This window comes from Amblyraja radiata, chromosome 4, assembly GCF_010909765.2.
Source record: "Amblyraja radiata isolate CabotCenter1 chromosome 4, sAmbRad1.1.pri, whole genome shotgun sequence".
Taxonomy (NCBI): domain Eukaryota; kingdom Metazoa; phylum Chordata; class Chondrichthyes; order Rajiformes; family Rajidae; genus Amblyraja; species Amblyraja radiata.
Window position 1 is genome coordinate 32,260,070 of NC_045959.1, and position 27,684 is coordinate 32,287,753.

A 27,684-nucleotide genomic window follows, 5' to 3' on the forward strand; every position below is an offset into this window, starting at 1 on the left:
TTATTGGTTAATGACCAATTTAAGTTTTATATCTGGCTTTGTCTGAAACTTTGAAAATTAAATAGGCATTGGAGAGAATACAAAAAAGAATCAGTGCTAAACTGATAACATATCAATGGGAAAGTTTAGTTATAAAGACAAATGACAAATATCCATATTTGTTCAGTTTTACAGTCAAACTAAAGAGATCTGACAGTAAATTAAAACTAATACAAATCATAAAGCACTATAAAATAGAAAGGAAAAATACCGATATTCAGTGATGTACCAACCCAAGAAGGAAGGGCATAAATTAAAAAAATATCAAAATAAAAGGGGAAACAGAATCAAATGCTCTGAAGACTGTTCATTGGAATTTTTCATAACTGCATACTGTATAAAAGTCTTGAGTAGGAAGAACAGGAGGAAAGGTAAGTAGCAAGCACTGATACATGGTGGAGGTGCAATGGACCAAATAGCTTGGTTTTGCAGAATTCAACAAATTATAATCGTCTCGTTTCAATGATTTAACAGTCATAAAATGGTCAATTACACAAAAACCAGTAGAAAATATTTTTCTGCAATACCATTCTATGGTAAACAAATGAGTACAAACAGATTTCACTGTAATCAAATAACAGTTGTACAATTTTAGATAACAATCACCATGAACAGAACTTTGTTATTCTCACTAGATTATTCATAGATAAAGGTTTCAATTTCTTCCTTGATGGGTACCTCAGGTCTCTCACAATGTGCATGGATATCACATTTTAAACCCATCTCACATTCACAGTTTCTAAACTTTGATATTTCTGCTTTGGCTTTTCGCCACTGCTTATTAATGTCCATTATTTTTTCCCCAATATATCGATTTACTTTATTTAGTCGCTTATGGATCTCATTGTCATCTTTGGCATCTTGTCGTATTCTATTCAGTAATTGTTCTGTAGAAGAAATAGAATATTACTAAATTTGCTTAATAAAATAACCAAAATATCAATCCAGAGTTCCAAATTGTAGTAATTGATTTGTTTTTGCAAACAGAAATACAGTTCGTCACGTTAGCTCAGTGACACCATTGTTGTCACCGACTCACACCTTCATGCAGTGGCACCATTCTTGCCATGGACTCAATGCAAACACTGCCCAGTCCATCATCGGCTCTGACCTCCCTGCCATCGAGGGGATCAATCGTAGTCGCTGCATCAAAAAGGCTGGCAGCATCATCAAGGACCCACACCATCTTGGCCACACACTCATCCCCCCGCTACCTTCAGGTAGATGGTACAGGAGCCTGAAGACTGCAACTTCCAGGTTCAGAAATAGCTGCTTCCCCACAGCCATCAGGCTGTTAAACTCAACTGAAACAAATCTCTGAACATTAATAGACCATTATCTGTTTATTTGCACTTTATCTGCTTATTTATTGAGGTGTGTATATATTTATATAATGGTATATGGACACACTGATCTGTTCTGTATTCATGCCTACTATATTCTGTTGTGCTGAAGCAAAGCAAGAATTTCATTGTCCTATCTGGGACACAATACCACCAAACTGATTAAAAAGGCACAGCAGCGCCTCTACTTTCTGAGGAGGCTTAAGAAATTTCACCTGTCCCCCCAGATCCTGTCCAACTTCTACCGCTGTACCATTGAAAGCATCCTGACCACCTGCTTCACGGTATGGTACAGCAGCTGCACCACAGCTGACAGGAAGGCACTGCAACGGGTGGTGAAAACTGCTCATCACATCATCGGTGCCCCGCTCCCTGCCATGGATGCCCTCCACCGCACACGGTGTGTGAGACGGGCCGGGAAAATCATTAAGGACCCCTCACACCCCAACCATGGCGGTACAGGAGCCTTAGGTCTCGCACCAGCAGGCTGAGGAACAGCTTCTTCCAAAATACCATTACCCTGCTGAACTCAGAGGCCCGACGCTAGCTATCTTTTATACCCTTTTATCTGTATATATTTATTTGCCTATGTACTAGTTCAATTCATCCACATTGTACATATTGTTTTAACCAGTATTTTTACTACTTTGCACTCTGATTAGATGCTAAACTGCATTTCGTTGTACCTGTACTCGTATTTGTGCAATGACAATAAAGTTGAATCTAATCTAATCTAATGACAATAAAGTTGAATCTAATCTAATCTAATCTAATGACAATAAACTCTCTTGACTTGGCTTGACTGATGAGTGACGGTCGAGAATGAGAAGGTGAAATAACGCATAAAAGGAAAACCAGAAAAAACATAATACAGCACATGGGAGTAATACAAGGCTAAATTGTATCGACTTTAATGGAAGGAGTCTGACTAATGGGGCAGATGGAATAAGAGAACCAATCCGAATGTAGGAATATGACATTATTGCTATCACAGGGGCACGTTTAAAAGAAAGGCAGGAGAGAAAATTAAAAATTCCAGGGAATAGAATCTTAAGACGTGGCAGGGAACATAAAAGAAGTGGTGGCATTGCAATATTGTTTAAGAAGTGAATTTGTGCAGTAATAGACAATAGACAATAGGTGCAGGAGTAGGCCATTCAGCCCTTCGAGCCAGCACCGCCATTCACTGTGATCATGGCTGATCATCCACAATCAGTACCCCGTTCCTGCCTTCTCCCCATATCCCCTGACTCCGCAATCTTTAAGAGCTACATCTAACTCCCTCTTGAAAGCATCCAGAAAATTGGACTTCACTGCCTTCTGAGGCAGCAAATTCCATAGATTCACAACTCTGGGTTCATATTGCAGAGAGCATTATAAACAGTGGAGCGATTAACCCTGGAAAGTGGGGAGACTTCTCTCCGAGTTGGACCCAGGAAACTGAAGCAGGCTCACGTAGACTTAATATTTTCTTGAGGTTATTAACGACAGATAAATGGACGGGAAGGGTTTAGAGGGCTATGGGCTACATGCAGGCAAATAGGACTACTCCAAGACGCTAACTTGGGCGGCACGGCCAAGCTGGGCCGAAGGACCTGTTTCTGTGTTGTACAGCACCATGACTAAGGCCTATCCAGTGGGATTGACATGTAAGTAAGTAAATTTTATTTATATAGCACGTTTAAATCAACTCGCGTTGAAACCAAAGTGCTATACATAAAAGAAATAATTAAATTTCCGTACATCCATAGAAAAAAATTAAAAATAAGAAAAAATTACACAACACATTATAGAATTCAACATGAACGTCCCCCCACAACAGAATCAAAAATATTCCACTGTAGGGAAAGGCATCAAAAAGTTAAGTCCTCTTCCTCTGTGAATCACCCGAGGTCGGGGCCTATTTGTGGCCTCCGCAGCCAGTCCGATGTTTTCAGGCCCTCTTGCCGGAAAGCTGGAACTCCGGCGTCGGGTGAACACTCCTTGTTTTGTATTTTTGTATTTTTCCTTTCTAAAGATGCTGTGTATTTTGGTAACTATTGCACACTGCAGACCAGAAGCGCCTTCAATACCCATATACCAGATCCACACAAAATCTTTTTTTGCGGCAACTGTTTATAATGCTCTCTGCATTATGAAGTCCTCGACAGTGAACCCCATGGGCAATCACTACCAAAGTGTCTGCCCACACAGTCAGTACACTTGTCCTATACTTGTCTCCCGTACTAAGTCACCCCAACCCCCCACCCTCCCCTCCCCTTCCCCCTCCCCCCCCCCTTTCCCTCCCAACTCCAGTCCCGTCCCGACCCCCTGGGAAACTGAAGGGAGCGACAATCAACTGCCACGGATACAAATAATGTCATACACAAGAAAGGGCAGATGCTGGTTGACAAAAAGTGAACACACAGTGCTGTAGTAACACAAAGACGCAGCAGAATTGTGGAAACGTCATCCCGTCACCCATTCCTTCTCTCCAGAGATGCTGCCTGTCCCGCTGAGTTAAAGAATGCCCACGGTAGACTCACGAGTCACTACGGTAAACTCATGGGCTAATATGTTCTTACAACGAGTTTAAAAGTTTAAAATTTTTACTTCATGAGTAAATTTGACTCGTGGAAATCTTTCATCATGTTGAAAGATATTCACGAGTTAACAAGTTTCCCGAGTACCTGCCGTTAGCGTTACGAGTCGCTAAGTTACGTCCACGAGTTCCGCTAGGTTAATTCTACGTGATTTTAAACTCGGGATCACCCGTGGGTGGACTCGCACCGTGAGACAGGGCCATTACGGAACTGAAGTTGCAGCTCGGGGAGTGAGTGTTCCGGGAGTGAGTGTCATAGAGAGGAGTTACAGTGAGGTGGTCACACCTAAGGTGCAGGCAGGACATAGCTGGGTGACCACCAGGAAAGGGAGTAGGCAAAAAGATCAGGAATACCATGGGGTAATTCCCCTGCAGAACACTTCTGCTCCTTTGGATACTGTTGCGGGGAAGGATCGGTCATGGGAGAGTAGCAGCAGCAGCCGCAGCAGTGATCCAGAGTGTGGTGTTGGGCCTGGTTCTGAGGTACAGCTGGGAAGGGAAAAGTCAGCAGAGCCATTGGGAAACGGAGGCCAGACGAGTGATTCTGTGGCAGCAAACAAGACTCCAGGATGGTGTGTCTCCTCCTGGTGCCAGAGTCCAGGATGTCTCCAAGGGTTTGCAGAACATTCTCAAGGGGAAGAGCAAGCAGCTGAAAATCATTGTGCACATTGGTACAAATTACATAGGTAGGATAAAGGGCGAGATACACATTTTTAGACCATTGGGATCTCTTCTGGGGCAGAGGTGACCTGTACAAAAGGGATGATTTACACTTGAACTGGTGAGGGACCAATATTCCTGCAAGGAGTTTGCTAGTCCTACTCCGGAGGGTTCAAACCCGGAGAAGCAGGGGGGTGGGAACTAATGAAGGAGACTGTCACAGCGGCACTCAAGAGGACATACTGGTAGGTTGAGGCGATATGGGTATGGCTTAGAAACAAGAAAGGTGCAAGCACTCGAATGGGATTGTACTATAGGCTCCCTAATAGCAAGCGGGAGATAGAGGAACAGATATTCAGAACGATTACCGGGATCCCAAAGCAACACTGTTGTCTCAATGGGTGACTTTAACTTCCTCAATATTGTCCAAAACCTGGTCAGTGCTAAAAGCTTAGATGGGGCAGAATTTGTGAGGTGCAACCAAGAGGGATACTTAAACAGTATATATAGATTGTTATATATAGATTCTTAACCCAAAGAAGGGTCTCTACCCGAAACGTCACCCATTCCTTCTCTCCAGAGATGCTGCCTGTCCCACTGAGTTATTCCAGCATTTTGTGTCTGTCTTCGGTTTAAACCAGCATCTGCAGTTACTTCCTACACAAATTGTCCTTTGGCTTACCTTTAATAATCTGTACTTTGTAGGGGGAAAGAGGTGGTTTAGGAGATGACTTTGTTGAATTGCATGCAATTCCAGTGACACTTCTGTCCTTCAAAGTATCCACTCCCCACACGGCTACAGCCAAACACTTTGTGAACCTTGAATCACTTGGCTGACGTTTCACTGTTTCCCACTTGTCCTCATCAATCCATATATTAGCTCCAATGTGAACCTATAACCAAATAACGATAGAATCTGTAAATTTTGCTTGCACATACAATGCATAAAGAATTTCCACCACCTAAATCTATTACCTTTCCATCCTGAACAGAGTAGACACTGGGTTGAGCCAGAGCAATGGCTTGTGTAGCAGCCCATGGACACGATACCATATTGTTCCCATTTTCGGTCTGGTTATCCAGATGGTCAGAAGTAGTTGGAGCTGGAAGAAGAGGATGTGGACTTTTCTTGCAGGGATAAATTCTTTGTTGCATATTCAAATGATCCTGCAGAATTGAAGATACTGGAGGGCTAGAAATTAGCTGATGAGCAGATGGGTTGTCAATTAACTCCTCCTCGGGATTGGAACCATGGTATTGCTCTGGTACTGAAAATATAAAACACGGAAATAAATGTTAATGGCTAATTTGAAATTAATTAAAGAACGAGGCATGAACTAGACATGGATAAAGCAAATGACAATAGAACAATCTGTGCGAGGTGCCAATAAAAACAAAAATAAATCTGAAAAACAACAGGCTCAATGATAAATAGCAACTTACACAGGCGAAGACTGTGGAACAAAGGATGGAACTAAATGACCATAAAACTGTTAAAGGCCACAGCATACAAAACACAACACTATTCATAACTCAAAATTTTACCAAATGGAAGCCAGTGTGTAAAAATTAGTCACCAAAAAGAAAATGCCCATAATATCATAGGTTTTCTCAGAGTTTAGTCAGAAAATCAACCAGACATATTTTCAGAAGCCAATTTCATAAAAAACAAATACTACATCAGATAGTTGCCCATTTACGAAATAAAATCCCAATATATTAGCATTTATGTCAGGAAAAATCAACATGGCCGATTTACTCAAAGTATAAATGTTTAACAGCAAGCTTATTCACCCAGAATTATGTTGGATTCAGACATTCGATTCCTACTATGGGTAGATCATAACTTCATTCCACGAGATACCACCATTTAAATTTTGCATTTAAACATAATAGTTCAAAAAGGCTGGATTAATAAGGTTTCAAGGTCAGGTCAGCATCTTGTCACGTGTAACAATTAAGGTACAGTGAAATTCGAATTACCATACAGCCATACTAAAAAAAGCACCAAGACACACAACCACATAAAAGATAACATAAACATCCACTACAGCGGATTCCCCACATTCCTCACTGTGATGGAAGGCAATAAGATCCAATCTCCTTGCTATTTATTCTCCCGCGGTTGGGGAAGTCGAACCATCTGCAGTTGGGATGATCGAAGCTCCCACAGCCAGCGGTCGAAGTTCCCGCGTCGGGGCGGTCGAAACTCCCGCGTCGGGGCGGTCGAAACTCCCGCGTCGGGGCGGTCGAAACTCCCGCGTCGGGGCAGTCGAAACTCCCGCGTCGGGGCGGTCGAAACACCCGCGTCGGGGCGGTCGAAACTCCCGCGTCGGGGCGGTCGAAACTCCCGCGTCGGGGGGATCAAAACTCCTGTGTCGGGGGGATCAAAACTCCTGTGTCGGGGGGGATCAAAACTCCCGTGTCGGGGCGGTCGAAACTCCCGCGTCGGGGCGGTCGAAACTCCCGCGTCGGGGGGGATCAAAACTCCTGTGTCGGGGCGGTCGAAACTCCTGCGGCTTGGAGTCCCCAATGTCGGTCTCCAACCAGAGACTGTGGGCTCCGCAATGTTAAAGTCTCGCAAGCTTCCACGGTTGGAGTCCCAAAGCGACTCCCGACAGGGACCGCGAACCCTGTGATGGTAAGTCCGCAGACACCCCCATTGGAGCTCCCAGTCGATCTCCAGCAAAGGCCGCCAACTCCTCGATGTTAGGCCGCAGTGCGGACGGAGATACAATATGGAAAAAAATCGCAACTCCGTCGAGGTTAGAGATTAGAAAAAGTTTCTCCCAACTCCCCCCCCCCACCCCCCGCATAAAACAAGCTAATAAACACTAAAAAAACGTACATTTAAGACATACGAAACAGACACAAAGGAAAGGACTGACAGACGTTTGCGAGGCAGCCATTGCTGGTGCCACCCGGTGGATAATTAATAAGCAGGAGATACAAAGAACTACTGCAGATGTTGGAATCTTGAGCAGAACAAAAAATATTGGAGAAACTCGGCCTTTTCTATCGCATTCTATTACATGGCCTGAGCCAGTCATCCCTGCACCAAAATGATTTTGTAGTGTGGCCCAACTTGTTACTCCATGTTATAACACGTTACTATATCAATACTAACTCGCAAATTTCAAATAACAGTCCCATTTAAGACGTTTAACCCGGCTATTTTTTTAATTGCGAAGTCTTTCTCCATTGTAAGGAGAACGAGTTAGAAACAAAATAGTACAATGGAATTCAAGAATCAGTGGTTATGGCATGGTTTTTTTTTTTTAAATGGAGTGTTTGGCAAGTGGCAAGAATGAAATTGAAAGACTGAGAAACCGATGGATTTTTAATAAATTCTTAGGATCAGAGTTTTAACAACACATAACTGATAGGATTTAAGTGCTGAAGTGAGTAAAAGGCAGATTCACAAATAATGTATCTGGAACAAAGAAGTACAAAAATGATAGAATTGTAAAATTGATCACAAGTGATTGATGGAGGTATTGCACATTATTAAGGGATAAAGTTGCAGATATTTTCATAATCTCAATTAAGTGCACCTCATCTTAACCTGTTTAAAATACCCCAAATAGTACATCCTAACATAAACAGGATTGCAGTTCCAGAACACTATAAATTACCCCAATAATTACTTAGCCGACGAGTTTGTGAAGAGGGCTGAAGAGTTAGCAGTATGTAATAATTTTAAAAGTATATTCTGCAGAAACAAATTACTCTTCACTAGTTAACTGGAGTTTGTTAGACCAGTATGCAAAGTAGCAAAGCAACAGGCTACATTAAAAAAAATACACAATTACATCTTAAAATGTACGTCATTCAATTTGATGGTGAATTTTATTCTGTTGCCAAGGGTTATAAAGGATGTATGAAGATCAAGACAATTTGATACTGAAATTAATTTACAAGTTTACCATTCCAAATATTAATAACTTGCTTCAGTTTTAACTAGCATTATATTTATAGACAAGACTTACATCTAAATAACTTCAAAAGTAGTGCATTTTGAAGATCCATATTGAGGTCTCTCAGCCTTTGTAGCTCAGAAGCCATATGTTCATAATCTTTTTGCTTTTCTTCAACATACCGAAGTTTTGTTGTAACTTTTTTAAGTTCCCGAGTCAGCGTTTTATTGTGAGCTTTGGCCCGAGAATATTTGTGTTTTAGTTCATCAAAAATCTTCAGTGTTTGGTCGTCGTCGTCATCATCATCACTGCTATCTTCAAAGCAGGAGATGCTTTGAGACACTTGTTCCTGAGAGAAATAACATAAATTATTTTCAGTATTCGTTCAATTCAGGAAACACCAGATTCTCTACAGGAGGAGTAACAGGTATCTTCCAGGTATAAATTGTGAGGAATAATTTAAGATGTCTAACACATTTGACCATCGTTTCATTGCTAAATTTCACAACACAAAGAGTATTGCATCCGAATTTCGGAGTAATGAGCCTGTCCCACTTAGGCGAATACAGGAGACAATTTCGGTCGCCACATGTTTGCGGGTGGTTGCCGGGGAGTCGCCTTCATGGCCATGAGTAGTTCCTGCATTCTGGGAACTAGTCGGGGCAACCAGAATGAAGCCGCCGTTGAGAGTAGCGAGGATTCTCGTGCCGTAGGTGCAGTGGTAGTGGGTCGTAGGGTGTGTGTGTGTGTGTGTGTGTGTGTGTGTGTGCGCATATCAACCGGCTATGACTTGACAGTCGCCTGAAAATCGCCTAAGTGGGACAGGCCCATAAGTGTATGAAATATAACACAAAATAAACATTTTAAGACTTCCTAGCACACAATGCAATATTGGTGCTTTTGTTTTCATCTTCTCATTTGAAGTGTGATTGGATTGGCCATATTGTCTGTATGTATGACTGGCTGCTATTAAAATCCCACTACAGTCAACACTAAAAGTAATATGTTTTTTATAGCAAAATGCTTTTTATCACCTTGAATGTTAACACAATTTCTGCAACCTGGCTTAGAAACTAATAGAACAAATGACTGTATATGCTGTACAAGAGATTCTAGTATACTTGAAATGTTTGTGTGGAAGACATTCTTCTTTGTCTTTATTATATTCTGATGCTTTTTACAGGAAACAAAAGGAGAGAAAGGCAATAAAAAAGGAATCTTAAAAATGATAAGATTACCTCCCAATGGTTGATAAAATAATTAAATCGCATGAACAGGTCAACACACCCTCAATTTGCTTCCTATTCTTACTATTAAGTCTGTCACAGGAAAGAGATGCGCTCACTTAAACTCTCGCAAAATATAGAGGGGATACATTTTTGATATTTTCCATTTCTTTTTGTTTGCAATGATCTCTTAAAAAGGTGGCGCAGCTGTAGAGTTGCTGCCTTACAGCGAATGCAGCGCCAGGAGACCCGGGTTCAATCTCGACTACGGGTGCTGTCTGTACGGAGTTTGTACTTTCTCCCCGTGACCTGCGTACGTTTTCTCCGAGATCTTCGGTTTCCTCCCACACTCCAACGACGTACAGGTTTGTAGGTTAATTGGTTTGGTAAATGTAAAAGTTGTCCCTAGTGGGATAGTGTTAATAAGCGGGAATCGCTGGTCGGCACGAACCCGGTGGACCGAAGGGCCTGTTTCCACGCTGTATTTCTAACCTAAACGGTGCACCAAACGTTGAATAGCTGTTGGATACTTATCAACCCAAAATAAACTTTCATGATCTCTGGGCGTCCTTCAGTCCATGAGGCTTCATTGAAATGTAATCACTGCTGTATTGTACATATTTACAAAGAATAGGCAAGTACTAGAGGAACTAGAAGAAAATAGAACATGTGAAAAAAAACTGTGATGTGTGAATATTTAAATAATTTGAGGCTACAACTTGTCTGGGAATGGGAAAACATCAGCCAGAAGTCGTTGTGCACGTTGGCACAAAAAAGTAGGTAGGAAAAGAGATGAAGACTGTCAAAGTGAATATTGCGGGTTAGGTAAATGGTTAAAAAGCAGGACCTCAAGGGTAGTGATTTCTGGATAATTCCTGCTGTTACGTATGAGTGACGGTAGGAACAGGAAAATAGGACAGGTAAATGCATGGCTTAGGAGTTGGTGCAGGTGGCAGTGATTCAAATTTTTGGATCATTGGAATCATTTCTGGGGCAGAGTAGACCTGTACAAGAGGGATGGGTTGCACCCCAACTGGAGGGGATCCAATCTCTTGAGCAGACAGGTTTGCTTGTGCTACCCAGGAGGTTTTAAACTAGACTGGCTTGTCTCGATGGGATCCAAAGCAGTAGCGAGGCAGGTGGAAGGTTGGAAGTTGGTACAGAAGTCAATGAAAGTGGGTTTAGAAGACAGGATAGCAGGGTACGGCAGGGAACGAGAAAAGATGATTGAATTAAATTGCATTTATTTCAATGCTAGAGGCCCGAGAGGTAATGCTGATAAGCTCAGCTCATGGATAGGTATGTGCGACAGGGATATTGTAGCCCTTACAGAAACCTGAGTACGGGAGGGAAAGAACTGGCAGCTTAAATGGTCCAGGGTACAAGTGCCCCAGGTGAGATACAGGTGAAGGTAAAAGAGGAAGGGGAGTTGCTTTATTGATGAAAGAGAACATCACGGCAGTAGTCTGAAATGACAGCACTGAACGGTCATCCACAGGGTGGGGTATAGGGCTATTTGGGTGGAGTTGAGAAATAAAAAGGGGATAATCATATTGTTGGGATTGTACTGTCGGTCCCCGAGTAGTCAACTGGAATTAGAAGAATAAATATACTGGGCGATTGCAAGTAACTGCAAGAGTAATAGGATGGTAGTGGCAGTGGATTTTAATTTTCACAATATAGACCAGGAGGGCCATAATGCCAAGGGCTTAGTTGGGTGGAATTTGTCAAGTTTGTTCAGGAAAGTTTCCTGATTATGGTGTCAGTGACTGAGCATTTTAGGATCAGCTATCACAGTTATGTTAGCTTTAAAATAGTTATGGATAAGGGCAGGACTGGTCTACAAGTGGCAAGGTCAACTTTGATGGTATTAGACAAAAACTAGCAAAAGGTTTTTGCGAGGAAAAGGACATCTGGAAAGTGGAATGCTTTTAAAAATTTGATAATGAAAGTTCAAGGAATGCATTTTCCTGTTAGAGTGAAGAGCGTGGCAAGTGGGAGTAAGGAACTCTGATGAGTAAAACTGAAACTCTGGTCAAGAAAAACGAGCCCTGGATCAGGTGGGTTCATCTGTATCCCTGGAGGAGAACAGAAATTAAGGAGCATACTTAAGGAAATCAGGAGAGCAAAAAGATGGCACGAGTTAGATCCGCCCTGTTTAAACGAATGCAATCAATCTGGTGTGCGCAATCAAATAAGATCAAATAGAACAAGTTGTCCTACAACTTGAGGCTGTGCACACCATACGCAAGAAGAAGAAGGCAGATTAAGGAGAATACAACGAGATAACAGGAAATTATATTAAGGGGAAAGGTTGACTAGAGAGGATAGTTCAAGTTCAAGTTACATTTATTGTCACATGCACCAATTGGTACAGTGAGATGTGAGTTACCATACAGCCATACAAATAAAAAAAGAACACAATACACAATAGAGTTTACCATGAACTTGTATTCACTGGAGTTTAGAAGGATGAGGGGATATCTTATAGAAACATATAAAACTATAAAGGGACTGGACAAGCTAGATGCAGGAAAAATGTTCCCAATGTTGGGCGAGTCCAGTTGATAAGGTGCCACATGGCAGGTTGCTAAGGAAGATGAGAGGTATCAAAGGGTAGCTACTAACATGGATAGCAGGTTGCCTGGATGGCAGAAGGCAAAAAGTGGCAATAAAGGTGGCTTTTTCTGCTTGGCTGCCGGTGATGGGGCCGCTGCTCTTCACATTGTATATCAATGATTTGGATGAGGGGCTTGAACACTTTGCAGCCAAGTTTGTAGATGATATGATCATAGATGGAGGGGCAGATAATGTAGAGAACGCCAGGATTCTGCAGAAGAACTTGAACAGTTTGGAAGAGTGGGCAGAGAAGTGGCAGATGGAATATAGTGTAGCAAAGTGTGGAGTCATGCATCTTGGTAGTAGGAATAAATGCATAGACTATTTTCTAAATGGGGAGAGAATCCAGAAATCGGAGGCGCGAAGGGACTTGGGAGTGCTGGTGCAGGAATCCCAAAAAGTTAATCTGCAAGTCGAATCAGTAGTAAAGAAGGCAAGCGCATCTATTTCAAGAGGGCTAGAATACAAAAACAGGGATGTAATGCTGAGGATCTATAAGGTGCTGGTCAGGTTGCATTTGGAGTATTGTGAGCAATTTTTAGCACCATATCTGAGGAAGGATGTGCTGGCTCTGGAGAGGGTCCAGAGGAGGTTCACAAGAATTATCCCAGGAATGAGTGGGTAACATTTGATGAGCGTTTGACGGTGCTAGACCTGTACTCGCTGGAGTTTAGGATGAGGGGGGCACCTCATTGAAACATACAGAATAGTGAAAGGCTTGAATAGAGTGGATGTGGAGAGGATGTTTCCACTAATGAGAGGCTAGGGCTAGAGGTCATAGCCTCAGAATTAAAGGACGTTCTTTTCGGAAGGAGATGAGGAGGAATTTCTTTAGTCAGAAGTTGAAGAATCTGTGGAATTCATCACCACAGAAGGCTGTGGAGGCCAAGTCAATGGATATTTTTAAGGCAGAGATAGACAGATTCATTATTAGTATAGGTGTCAGATGTTTTGCGGAGAAGGTAGGAGAATGAGGTTAGGAGGGAGAGATGATCAGCCATGATTGATTGGCGGAGCAGACTTGGTGAGCCGATTGCCCTAATTCTGCTCATCACATGACCTAACATGGATATGGGCTAGTTGTGATTAAATCGTCATAGTTTAGATGGGGTATCTTGGTCGGCATGGTCTAGTTGAGCAGAAGGTCCTGTTTCTAGTCAGGGGTCTATCATATGCTGGGTGGTGCAACGGAATATAGAATGATAATCAGCTTCATTTCATCTTTACGTTTTCCTTATTTGTGTTTTCGGTTTGATATCAATCTAGGGAATAACTGATATACTAGCAGTGGACAAAACATCAACTCTTGTTCACTGGCCTTAAACAAGGAGGTAATTAGTCTACTGATGCTATTCTGATCAATGATACACAATGAAATGGCATCAACGACATTAGTATACAAACTAACCAAAGCATTTATTTCAATTGCAATGTCTACACAATGTACTGTAAAGCTTATCAAATAGAAAAACATTCATTTGGCTTTGATATGATTTATAGTATACTCATCTGGTAAGAGGAGAAATATATTTAACAACCCTAAAGGGGGCTAACAATTTTTTTTCTCACAAATATAATAATCCCGAGACCTTACAATTTCAGTGATTAAATTCATAACTTGTTATATGTCACACATTAAAGATTCCAGATTTGAATAACTCAGAATTGATCTTTGGTTTTACTAAAATACAAATCCTCAGTCTAGATAAAATATATTAGGTTTATTGTAAAATTAAGAGTACCGTCTATCTTACTTCGTTGTTGAATAATTTCTTTAGAAATCATTGAAGCATGAAAAGTAGGAAATAGTATGAAAATAGGATGCATTTCAACACTTTTCAATGTAATCAACAATGGATTAAAAAAAAAATTATTTAATCCTTTTGAAAATGGAAATTACATGCAGGATGTTTAGGCTCAGCAAGACAAACTTCATGAAAATGAATAAACTGTCAAATACAAGATTAGAAAATAGTAATGCACCTTCCTTCTACACCATCAAATGATCCCAAATTTATCCCATTGCTTCAAGGAGTCAATGGAAGTAAAGTCAAAATAAACTGGCTTGAAGACACATTTATCCAGAAATAGAATCTCCTTCTAATTCAGTTAATAAATACAGTGCCCTCCATAATGTTTGGGACAAAGACCCATCATTTATTTATTTGCCTCTGTACGCCACAATTTGAGATTTGTAATAGAAACAATCATATGTGATTAAAGTGCACATTGGCAGATTTTAATAAAGGCCAATTTTACACATTTTGATTTCATCATGTAGAAATTACTATGTTTATACATAGTTCCCTCATTTCAGGGCACCATAGTGTTTGGGACACAGCAATGTCATGTAAATGAAAGTAGTCATGTTCAGTATTTTGTTGCATATCTTTTGCATGCAATGACTGCTTGAAGTCTGCGATTTATGGACATCACCAGTTGCTGGGTGTCTTCTCTGGTGATGCTCTGCCAGGCCTGTATTGCAGCGATCTTTAGCTTATGCTTGTTTTGGAGGCTAGTCACCTTCAGTTTTCTCTTCAACATATAAAAGGCATGCTTAATTGGGTTCAGATCGGGCGATTGACTTGGCCACTCAAGAATTGAAATTTTTTAGCTTTGAAAAACTCCTTTGTCGCTTTAACAGTATGTTTGAGATCATTGGCTTGCTGTAGAATGAACCGCCGGCCAATGAGTTTTGAGGCATTTGTTTGAACTCGAGCAGATAGGATGTGTCTAAACACTTCAGAATTAATTATGCTACTACCATCAGCAGTTGTATCATCAATAAAGATAAGTGAGTCAGTACCTTCGGCAGCCATGCATGCCCAGGCCATAACATCCCCACCACCGTGTTTCACAGATGAGGTGGAATACTTTGGACGTTGGGCAGTTCCTTCCCTCCTCCATACTTTGCTCTTGCCATCACTCTGATATAAGTTAATCTTCATCTCATCTGTCCACAAGACCTTTTTATCCAGAACTGTGGTTGCTCTTTTAAGTATTTCTTGGCAAACTGTAACCTGGCCATCCTATTTTTGTGGCTAACCAGCAGTTTGCATCTTGCAGTGTAGCTTATGTATTTCTGTTCATGAAGTCTTCTGCGGACAGTGGTCATTGACAAATCCTCACCTGACTCCTGAAGAGTGTTTCTGATCTGTCAGACAGGTGTTTGGGGATTTTTCTTTATTATAGAGAGAATTCTTCTGTCATCAGCTGTGATGGTCTTCCTTGGCCTGCCAGTCCCTTTGCGATTAATAAGCTCACCAGTGCTCTCTTTCTTCTTAATGATGTTCCAAACAGTTGATTTTGGTAAGCCTAAGGTTTGGCTGATGTCTCTAACAGTTTTATTCTTGTTTCTCAGTCTCATAAAGGCTTCTTTGACTTTCATTGGCACAACTTTGGTCCTCATGTTGATAAACAACAATAAAAGTTTCCAAAGGTGATGGAAAGACTGGAGGAAAGACTAGATGCCGAGAGCTCTCTTATACCTGCATTAAGGGGGCATTTAAACACACTTGAGCAATTACAAACACCTGTGAAGCAATGTGTCCCAAACATTATGGTGCCCATTAATTTAGATTCTATATTCACTTACTGAAACTTAACTCTGGAGTCTGAATCTGTGGTATTCGCCTCTTGATATTAGTCTAGTAACTTAACCTACTTTACTTACTTACAGTGCCCTCCATAATGTTTGGGACAAAGACCCATCATTTATTTATTTGCCTCTGTACTTGAGATTTGTAATAGAAAAAAACACATTTGGTTAAACTGCACATCTGACAATGTGCAGTTTAACCAAATGTGTTTTTTTCTATTACAAATCTCAAGTACAGAGGCAAATAAATAAATGATGGGTCTTTGTCCCAAACATTATGGAGGGCACTGTAAGTAAGTAAAGTAGGTTAAGTTACTAGACTAATATCATGAGGCGAATACCACAGATTCAGACTCCAGAGTTAAGTTTCAGTAAGTGAATATAGAATCTAAATTAATATAACATAAATAAATTGTGCACGTAATGCCAGTATCAATAACTGTTGAAAACAAAGCTCAAGAACAATTATACAAACTAAGCTGATTCACCAATGTCCATCCTTACCCGGTCTGTCCTACATGTGACTCCAGACCCACCAATGTGGTTGACTCAAATTGCCCTCTGAAACCACTCAGTTTAAGGGGCAAATAGGCATGGACAATAAATGCTGACCTTGCCAGCAATGTCCACATCCTGTGAATGAATGAAAATAAAAGAAACTTTAGCTATTTATTCACATTGCACTTGTAAATATATGTTATGGTGGCTCGACAACATGTTAAAGTACCCGCACAAAAACACTAAAAGTGAATAATGCCGCGTTTCCAAACATTGCATGGACTCTACAACTGCTACCAACATCACCATAAGGGAATTTTTGACGGTCGGTATCATTACATTAGCCTTCTCAATCCTTAAGGATACGCAGACTTACTGTATGTTGTACAAAATTAAATTACAAATCTCCCATACATTGGGCACAACTTATTCTAACCAATAAGGTGAAAGAAGATCAACATACCATTTACCTTCTTTACTGCTTGCTGTACCTACACATTAGCTTTCAGTGATTGGAGTGCAGGAAACACCCAAGTTCTGAACACCAAGTTCAATCTCTCATATTTTACTGTTTAGTTTTAAGTTACCAAAATGGATAGTTTAACATTTTTTCCATATATGCTGCTATGTCCACACCCATTCAATTAGTCTGCCTATATTCCCTTGCAGCCTCTCAGCATTTCCCTCACCTCCTATATCACCATCTAGCTTTGTATCAGTAGGTAACTTGGATGTACCAAAATCACTCATAGGACCCTTCTTCAGACTGATTGTGGTGGGAAAGGTGAAAACTGGAAAAAATAATTGGGGTGGGACAAAGCCTTGGCGAGTTTAGTTTAGTGCGATCCCCGCACATTAACACTGTCCTGCACATACTAGGGACAATTTACACTTATACCAAGTATACAAACCCAAGCTAATTAACCTACAGACATGTACGTCTTTGGAGTGTGGAAGGAAACCGAAGATCTCAGAAAAACCCCCAGTCACGGGGAGAACATACAAACTCCGTACAGACAACACCCGTAGTCTGGATCAAACCTGCATCTCTGGCGCTGCAAGCTCTGTAAGGCAGCAACTCCAGTGCTGTGCCACTGTGCCGCACAGTATTTAGGTGGATACTAAACATCATCTATCTATATTTGCCAGTAATGCTGCCTGACCCGCTGAGTTATTCCAGTGGTTTGGGTCTTTTTTCCCCTCAATCAAATGTTTGTTATGGATTATGAACACCTGAAGATTAAACAATTCTGCCTTTGGCACCCTAAACTACCAAGCAAAAAATTACCAGTTTATTCCTATTGTTTTCCTTCTTTTAAACCAGGTTGAATCCAAACCAGTATATTATCCCCAATCTTACATTTTAATTTAAGCAAAGCACAGGTAGGTACCCAGGGTGTACATGGTAGCATTATTAATGGAACAAAATTAAAACACAGTGCAAGGCATGGACGCAGGAGGGAAGATGAAAAGCTATAAAGTACCTGAAAACAGAAAAGTTGAAATCAATACATAAAATAGAGCCAAATGTCTGATAGGAGACGTGGCCTGAACAAACATCCTTTGTATGAATGTTTATACAATCTCGAAGCACAGAGAACAAAATGAATGAATTGCAGGCATATATTTAGCTAGGAAGACATGGTAGCCATTATTGAAACATTAATGGAACAGTCATGGTAGCGCAGCGGTAGAGTTGTTGCCTTACAGTAAAATGCAGCGCCGGCCACCCGGGTTCGATCCCGACTACGGGTGCTGTCTATAACGAACGATTTGGCCATTTTGAGGTTAATGAGTAAAAAGACAGATTTAGCTAATACCCTTAAGATCTGTGAACATTAATATACAAATAGAGATTATAATACAATTATTATTTTTATGTCTTTTAAGTGTATTTTAATTTTTATAAATTATAGTTTGGTTTTTTTCCTCGTTTCGTTTCTCTTCTCATTTTTCCTCATTTCGTCCAAAATGTCTACGATCAAGTTTGGAAATCATGCAAAGCCATCCAAAATCAAAAGAGACAGAAAGCTATTGAGGTAGTCTATATGAAGAATCTCAGTTTGAACATCTAAGGTGGCTTCCAATGCCAGCCTTGCAGCCAGACTGCATGGCCCCCAGGGTTATTGGGATCCGAGCACAGCCACAATACTAGTGATGGAAGCCATCACAAGGATTGGGCCAGCCCCAGTGCAATATGATCAAATGAATCAGAAACCATCCACAGTAAAATTAGAAAATCTGAGTTCTGTCAAAAGGTCCTGGGGCTGAAGTGCAACCTCAATTTCTCTTTCCATGGATGTTGTCTGACCAGTTGAACGTTTCACAAAACTTTACCCAGGGAAAATCTGTTAATGGGTGAAGCAATAGATCATCATTGGAAGATATTGAAAAAGTTAACCAATGTGATACTGGCTTATTCTCTTTGGTGACAATTACTTTATTTTCACCTCCCTACCTATCAAAAAAAGGATAAATAAAAACACGAGCAGCAACACAAGATGCAAAGAAAAGAAAATGCAAAAGACTACCACAATTCTGTGAGGATGAACACGAGAAAACAAAACATATGCAGAGAACATATGCAGCGACAACTCTATTAAACAATGTTACAATCAGTCTTTAGTATTTTTAGCTTGCAGTAACAAAAATAGGTTCAGCAGGTTATGTCTTTGGAAGAGGAGATGCAGTTAACGTTTAAGGTCGATATCCTTTCAAACGGAACTCTGGCAAGCAGCTGGCCGTGGGAATCCCAATTAGAGCTGGACAGGGTTTCTTCACACCACCATCCCTCAGATATCCCATTTTGCTCCCAATCTCCAAATCTGGGGATCAGCAATAGGGGCAGGGATTATTGCTCTTCGGTGACTATCGACCAGTGGCACTAACGTCTGTGGTGATGAAGTGCTTTGAGAGGTTGATAATGGCACAAATCAACTCCTACCTCGACAAAAACCTTGACCCACTGCAGTTCGCTTACCGCCACAACAGATCAACGGTGGATGCGATCTCGCTGGCTCTCCACTCCGCTCTGGACCACTTGGACAACAAAAACTCATATGTCAGGCTGTTATTCATTGATTACAGCTCGGCATTTAATACAATCATCCCCTCCAAGCTGGTTACCAAACTCGTAGGACTGGGTCTCTGCGCATCCCTCTGCAATTGGATCCTCGACTTCCTCATTCACAGACCACAGTCTGTTCCTATTGGTGGAAATGGGTCAGACTCGATAACAATCAGCACGGGAGCACCTCAAGGCTGCGTGCTCAGCCCCCTGCTGTACTCACTCTATACTCATGACTGCGTAGCCGGTCATAGTGCGAACTCCATCATCAAGTTCGCTGACGACACCACTGTTGTGGGACGTATCACTGATGGGGATGAGTCAGAGTATAGAAGAGAGGTCGAGCGACTGTCCATATGGTGCCAGCACAATAACCTGGCCCTCAACACCAGCAAAACCAAGGAACTGATTGTGGACTTTGGAAGGAGTAGGATGGGGACCCACAGTCCCGTTTATATCAACGGGTCGATGGTTGAAAGGGTCAAGAGCTTCAAATTCCTGGGCGTGCATATCTCTGATGATCTTTCCTGGTCCGAGAACACTGATGCAATTATTAAGAAAGCACATCAGCTCCACTACTTCCTGAGAAGATTACGGAGAGTCGGTTTGTCAAGGAGGACTCTCTCTAACTTCTACAGGTGCACAGCAGAGAGCATGCTGACCGGTTGCATCGTGGCTTGGTTCGGCAACTTGAGCGCCCAGGACAGGAAAGGACTATAAAAAGTAGTAAACACTGCCCAGTCCATCATCGGCTCTGACATCCCTTCCATCGAGGGGATCTATCGCAGTCGCTTCCTCAAAAAGGCTGGCAGTATCATCAAGGACCCACACCATCCTGGCCACACACTCATCTCCCCGCTACCTTCAGGTAGAAGGTACAGGAGCCTGAAGACTGCAACGTCCAGGTTCAGGCATAGCTACTTCCCCACAGCAATCTGGCTATTAAACTTGGCACGGACAAAACTCTGAACATTAATAGCCCATTATCTGTTTATTTGCACTTTATCAGTTTATTTATTCATGTGTGTATAGATTTATATAATGGTATAGGGACACACTGATCTGTTCTATAGTCATTGCCTACTATGTTCTGTTGTGCTGATGCAAAGCAAGAATTTCATTGTCCTATCAGGGAAACATGACAATAAACTCTCTTGAATCTTGAAACTTGTTCTCTAGCTATGCTGGTCAATGTGGTGCCGGGCGACCAATGTGCTCAGGTCGCTGCACTCCGTGTGGTGAGGGAGGTCCCACTGGGCTCTCAGTGATGGGGCTCCGGGAATTCGACCCGGTGCCTGGGCAGTGATGTCACCTTTTACTTGGTGAAAGCGGACAATCTGCAATAACGGGCACCATTTGCCCCCCCCCCCCCCTCCTTTGCCCTCCCATGATACGTTATAACGAGGGATTACTGTACATACATTAATGATAAAACAATGACCAGTGCAAAATAGCAGAATAGTGCAAGATTATAGCGCAACTCAGTTGTGAAAAAAATATTAAAGAACAGTAACAGAATAGCCGAATGAGGTTGAGTTGAGAATAAGTGGTAGCATCGCCAAAATGAGATTGTTGTGAACGAGGTTGTTGTTTCTGGAGTCCGAGACCAATGGGGAAGAAGCTGTACGTAAGCCTGGACATCCGAGCTTTCAAGCTCCTTTATCTTCTCGTTGAAAAAATGAGAAGGGAATGGCAGGGTGTCATGCATCGTTGACAATACTTGCAGCCTTTCTGATGCAAACATCGTACATATGGACTGGATGGAATGAAGCAATGAGCCTTTAATGGACTGTGCCATGTTCATCACTCTCTGCACATTTAGCCAATTAAGAGCAGAGAAGCTGCAACACCAGACTGAGGTGCATCCCATCAGAAACCTTTCATCGCGCAGCTGTAGAAGTTCGAGAATACTCATGGACATGATGAATCTCCTCACATGCCAAAGTTCATACACATACAAAGTACAAAGCTTTCCTGATCGTTGCATCCACGCAAAAGATCTTTGTTATGTCGTTGGTGATAGGAATGTCCAGAAATCCGAAGCTGTTGACCATCTCTACAAAGAACTCCATCAACGAGGACAGGTTTGTGATCATCCTTCGCTTCGCAAGGCCAACCACCAGGGCGGTACGGTGGCGCAGCGGTAGAGTTGCCGCTTAACAGCGCCAGAGACACAGGTTCGCTCCTGACCTCAGGTGATGTCTGTACGGAGTTTGTAAGCTCTCCCCGTGACCATTTGAGTTTTCTCCGCGATCTTTGGCTTCCTCCCACATTCCAAAGATGTCCAGGTTTTTGTAGGTTAATTGGCTTGGTACAAATGTAAATTGCTCCTAGCGTACGTAGGATCGTGTTAATGTGCAGGGATCGCTGGTCGGTGCGGACTTGGTGGGCCGAAGGGACTGTTTCCGTGCTGTATCTCTAAACTAAACTAAAAAACTAAAAACAATTATTTCATCTTGCTGACAAGGGCTTTCATCACCAAACCGCTGATCAAAAAGATGTCAACAACGCAGGCAATCCCAAATCTGCAATGCGTTTGCCTCCCTCAAAGCAATTTAAGGTTATAGTGCATCAACATGCAACAAACCACCCCTGTCCCCAGCTTTCCATGACAAATGATATCGGTCATGTTTCTGCCCGTTTCATTTGTCTTTCTATGTGCTTATTTACCAAGTTGACACATGTATCTACAAACTTTCAAAGTATCCTCCCTATAACCAATTTTAAGTCAATCACAATATAACAAAACAAGCAATTGGTTGAATACAGGCGACCACCGCAAAATTTCAACATGTTGAACATTTTTCGGCAACAGCGGCGACCATTTTAGCTGTCGTAGGTTGTCGTAGGTGCTGTTGTAAGTTGTCGCCAGGTGTCATGGGTGAATTCCATTAAAACTAGTCCCTGGCAGTCGCCTAAAGAGTCGCCTAAGGGGGACAGGCCCATAACTGTGCACCATTCCTTCCTTCCATTTATCCAGTCTTTTGCAAATTAACATTACATAGTGTTTACACAAAATGCAGATTAAATTTAGTCTGACGAATTACTAGTCCTTCAGTTTACCCCAAATCATAACAAAGTGAAGCAAAAGTAAAATACTGCAAATGTTGTAAATCTGAACTAACAGAAAGCACCATGAGTGCACACAGGTCAGATTTTGATGACAATCCATAGACCTAAAACTAACTAACGAGATATAATCAATAGTACATCACTGTAGCACATATTTATCAGTAACCTACTCTCCAAAACCATGTCATGGTTCAATCGACAGCTCAACTCTGAACCACTTTACAGCCTTCAAATAAATTTGAACAAAAATAGAAGGAAAGTCAAGGGTGTTTGACAGAATGGCATCCTTTTGATCAATCGTTGCAACAAGGCACCCAAGTTAAAATTAAGTTAATAGGAAGAGTTCAAAACATAGGCTGTGGTTACATTTAGTACAAATAGAAATTATTTTAGTAATAGTTGGAGGCCAATTACCTCCACCATTACTGCAGGAGTTTAAGGCAGCTTCTAAAGCTGCTTCATCAGTTCCATCTTCCAAACTCAGTATAGAAATGAATGCTTTACTAATAATTTGATGTTTATTAATTCTTTTCCCCTTCACTTTAAGCCTATGTCCTCCCGTCCTCGATTCACCTACTCTGGGCAAGAGACTGTGCATCTATTCCTCTCTTGATTTTATACACTTCTATAAGATCACCGTTGTTTAAGAAGGAACTGCAGATGCTGGAAAATCAAAGGTAGACAAAAATGCTGGAGAAACTCAGCGGGTGAGGCAGCATCTATGGAGCGAAGGAAACAGGCAACTTTTCAGGTCGAGACCCTTTCGTCAGACTGATAACAACATAACAAGACCCTTCATCAGTCTGAAGAAGGGTCTCGACCCGAAATGTTGCCTATTTCCTTCGCTCCATAGATGCTGTCTCACCCGCTGAGTTTCTCCAGCATTTTTGTCTACCTTCTATAAGATCATCCCTCATCCTCCTGTGCTCTACTGGAAGAACTGTGGTTCAAGCATCGTATCTGGAGGCAAAGGGATTGTCGATATTTCTGGTCGGGACCATGCATTAGAAAATGGTGTATGGGGAAGATAGCTGAAATATAGAAGGTAGAGGGAGGTGTGAGACAGAGGTCGGTAGGCAAAAGGGGGCACCAGAGTCTACGCAATGAGCAGAGAAGGTATGGAAAAGGCGAACAGAATTGTGCATGGACCGTTGGGAATACGAGAGGAATACAAGGAGAGAGGTAACCCAAAATTCTCACCAACATAGATGAGCACAGGATGCAATCAGCCGAGCGGACTACACGAGCACCTGCACTCTATCCGCAATGCAACATTGATATTGAGCTTATGGTTGCATGTCATTTCAACTCGCCTTCCTATTTTCATACTGACCTGTCAGTCCTTCACCTTATTCACTGCCACAAAGAGACTAAGTACAAAGCACAACAGCACCTCATGTTCCACACAAAGTAGTGTGCAGCTCAATGGCATGAATATTGAATTTTCTAATTTCCACCCAGACTTCATCTGGGATTTTTTTCCCCCCTCAATCATCCACTTATTACCTGCCAGCCTAACTGAATATTCTGCCACCCCCTCCTGGCTCTATTTGCCCATCACCCTCTCCTTCATCTGGTTCCACCTGTCGCCTACCAACCTGTGTCAGCTCTCTTTCATTTCTATATACTATTTAATCTCCTCTCAACTATTCCAGTGTTCTCCAGGCAAGTTCACCTAAACCTCTACTATTACAGAGTAACAACTGGCGTGTCCTATTTTTGCATCATGCCTGTGTTGGTTGAATTAACCAAGCTCATTGTCACTACCACCCTAATTTTACATTGTAACTTGGTCTCTATATGCTCAAACAAGCAAAGCTAAGAAAACTATTGTACATAAAAGGAACCAGTTTGAAATCAGCTCCAAATAGGCACAGCGTACGCACGGCGCTCCGAGGGGAATAACCATGATCAGAAACCCAGCAGGTTGAATGAAATTCTGCAGTGATACGAACAAATGTGAGACAGCACCCCAATGTTAAGTAGCCCCCTTAGAAAGGAGAAAAGAGAAGGAAATAGCAGTGTAATATTTTGTTTCCAAATTAAAGGTAAAAAAATATACAATTTAATACCTGAATGTTGTTGAATTGATGTGGTTCATCTTCAACACTTTCACCCTCTTCTGATTCAGACAGTTCAATGAAACTATCAATTACTTTAGGCATTTTGCACTTTGTCAGTTTCACAATTTTTTCCAGTTCTTGGCTGCTGTCTAAAAATAAAATAGAAATGAATTATTTTGCAGTTTTTGATCCACAAGACATAAGCTGCAACTCGGAAAAAAAGTGCAGCTAGTACTTTCACAACATAATTCATTTACAAAATTATAGACCAATGTCGAATTCCAACCCCATGAAGTACAACAACATTATGATATTTGGTTTGAACACATTCACTAACGGGTGCCTAAACCTCAGTGAACACCTCAAATTACTTTGTTCAAATTACTTGAGAGTCACAATGGTAAATGAAAACTCATTGGTACTTCTAAAAACGAGGAATTTTGAAACGTATCAAGCAAATTTCTTTAGACAACTGCAGTGGGAGGGTGCAGAGTAGAGACAAGTGCAGAAAAGGCCTTGAAAAATGCAAAATATTTTTTTTGCTCCAGGTATGATTCTGAGGTGCAGACAGGAAACAACCACACAGAAAGTGACCATGGTACAGTTGTCTCTTTCACAGCCAAGTCTGGAGATAATAAAGTGGGTCAGCTCGAATCCAGAAGCTGGAAAGTTGGGAGTTAAAAGGAAGGAGGCCTTGCCTCAGATGTTATGGTTGTTAGCCAGCTTCTGGTTGGCTGTGGAAATATCTGGAAAACATCACGATGTTAAAGGGCAAAATTATGGAGTACAGCTTTACACATGCCCAAAACTATGGGGGGGGGGGGGGGGGGGGATGTCCCAAAGTAAAATTGTATTTTAAGTCTAGAAATATAAATAACTATTCACGTATCAAGTAAACAACGCAAAGTACAAGAGTGGTTATATGAAATACATTGGGAGTTTGAATGGGGAGAATGAAGACAGGATGTGTAAGAAGGAACTGCAGATGCTGGTTTAAACCGAAGATAGACACAAAATGCTGGAGTAACTCAGCGGGACAGGCAGCATCTCTGGAGAGAAGGAATGGGTGACGTTGCAGGTCGAGACCCTTCTTCAGACAAGACAGGTGGGGTCAAGGATAGAGCGTTCACGTCGCCGCCGCGGCCCTGTTTCCACCAATCTTTCCACCACCATGCACAAGAACCACAAGAAGCGCAAGACAGACACCATTGTGTGCAGATGCCGAGAAATGTGTTCAGCTCTGGCTGAACAACTTCTAATCTTGTGTATGGACTCGATAAGAAAAGTAAGTAACTAAGTAAGTAAGTTTATTGGCCAAGTATTCACATACAAGGAATTTGCCTTGGTGCTCCGCCCACAAGTAACAACATGACATACAGTGACAGTTACGAATGACTCAGAAAACACTAAACATTAATAATAATAAAACATTAATGATAAAACACCATTGATCAAGCATGTGAACCAACAAAATACCAGGTCAAAGGGAGGTTACAGATTTTTGGCTGTTGAGCAGAGCAACTACTGGTGGATATAACTGATTGTATGTCTGGCTGTGGCAGCTTTGACAGTCCGGAGTCAATTTATTTTACATGCTGAACAGTAAAGAAATAGAAAGTCTATTTTCAAAATTTTCGTCATCTGAGGGTGAAACTGAATGGCTGTAGTGTGGGATAAGAAAGTTCAAAGCGCACTGAAGGAGGTGCCGCCTAGAATAACAACAACCATCAGCTGTTACTCCACAGAAAGACGGGTGGAAGAGGAAACGAGAGGGGATTGTGTTGCCACGTGTTGTTTCAGCCGATCGTGGTGATTGAGGAGGGGTGGGGGGTTTGTCTGCAAATGCTTTTCATTGCTAACGCCGGCATTAGGCATCGCACCTGCTGCTGCTGCTGCCAGAGGCCCGAGTGATTACCTACCTCCCAGAGCCAGGATCTGGGCCTTGCGGCTGTGACTCCCCTTGGCCGCGGCCCCTAGCTCCAACTCTCCCGGCCCGCTGCCGCTCCCTGGGCACATCGGCGGCAGCATCAACCGGTACACTTGCTTCTTGTTGAAGTCGCTCTTGGAGGCTGGCTGGAAATTCCTGATCTGAGACACGGGCACGATGTGATGCACTTGTGTCTGGAGGAAGCGGACGCAGGCGAACATGGCGGCCTCGCTGCCAAAGATCTTGCTCGCTGCTGTCCGGCTGAAGGCAGCGAGGTGTGAGGCGCCACTCCGCCAGTAGCCCGAGTACACACGGGGCCAGTAGTCGCCAGCAGCAGTAGCCCGAGTACACACGGGGCCAGTAGTCGCCAGTAGCCCGAGTACCCACGGGGCCAGCGGTCGCCAGCAGCAGTAGCCCGAGTACACACGGGGCCAGTAGTCGCCAGCAGCAGTAGCCCGAGTACACACGGGGCCAGTAGTCGCCAGTAGCCCGAGTACCCACGGGGCCAGCGGTCGCCAGCAGCAGTAGCCCGAGTACACACGGGGCCAGCGGCCGCCGCCAGCGCCCCCGAGTCGACGTCAGCGTCGGCCCGCCCAAGCAAGCAAGCAGGCGCTGCCTGCAGCAAAAGCCCACTTCAGCCAACTTGCAAGCTGGGAAACCTCACGACCTCAAACAGAATCACACGAGCAAAGTGTCGGGAGGAACTGCAGATGTTAGTTCAAACAGAAGGCAGACACAACAATGCTGGAGTAACTCAGCGGGACAAGGCAACGTCTCTGGAGAGAAAGAATGGGTGGTGACATTTCAGGATCGAGATCCTTCTTCAGACTGATAGTGATAGTCACTCGAGGGAGACACAGAGATAAGGAAGGTGTGAAAACGAGACATCAAAAGATGATATATGCTGGTACACAAAAATGCTGGAGAAACTCAGCGGGTGCAGCAGCATCTATGGAGCGAAGGAAATATGCGACGTTTCGCGCCGAAACCCTTCTTCAGACTGATGGGGGTTTTGGGGGGGGGGGTAGGAAGGAAAAAGGGAGGAGGAGGAGGAGCCCGAGGGCGGGGGGATGG

The 27,684-nt window shown here is 42.5% G+C and overlaps 1 protein-coding gene across 1 annotated transcript; it reads right to left on the minus strand.

The window, feature by feature from the left end:
- Positions 1 to 27,316, minus strand: bend5 (BEN domain containing 5). Its single transcript, XM_033019212.1, has 6 exons — positions 26,603 to 27,316; positions 24,693 to 24,832; positions 8,613 to 8,889; positions 5,599 to 5,891; positions 5,306 to 5,516; positions 1 to 926 (listed from the first exon to the last, which is right to left on the minus strand). The coding sequence occupies exons 1-6, from the start codon at positions 26,829 to 26,831 to the stop codon at positions 676 to 678; spliced, it is 1,401 nt and encodes a 466-aa protein (XP_032875103.1). The 5' UTR covers positions 26,832 to 27,316; the 3' UTR covers positions 1 to 675.
- Positions 27,317 to 27,684: the final 368 nt, after the last annotated feature.

Bases quoted from the DNA above. Each gene is read 5' to 3' on its own strand.
- bend5 (XM_033019212.1), bottom strand. From the start codon at position 26,831: ATGTTCGCCTGCGTCCGCTTCCTCCAGACACAAGTGCATCACATCGTG. The intron at 24,833-26,602 runs GTAGGTAATCAC...TTTTATTTTTAG, and splicing joins CCAGATCCTGGCTCTGGGAG to ACAGCAGCCAAGAACTGGAA. The intron at 927-5,305 runs GTAAGCCAAAGG...TTTCTTCTACAG, and splicing joins CAAAGTACAGATTATTAAAG to AACAATTACTGAATAGAATA.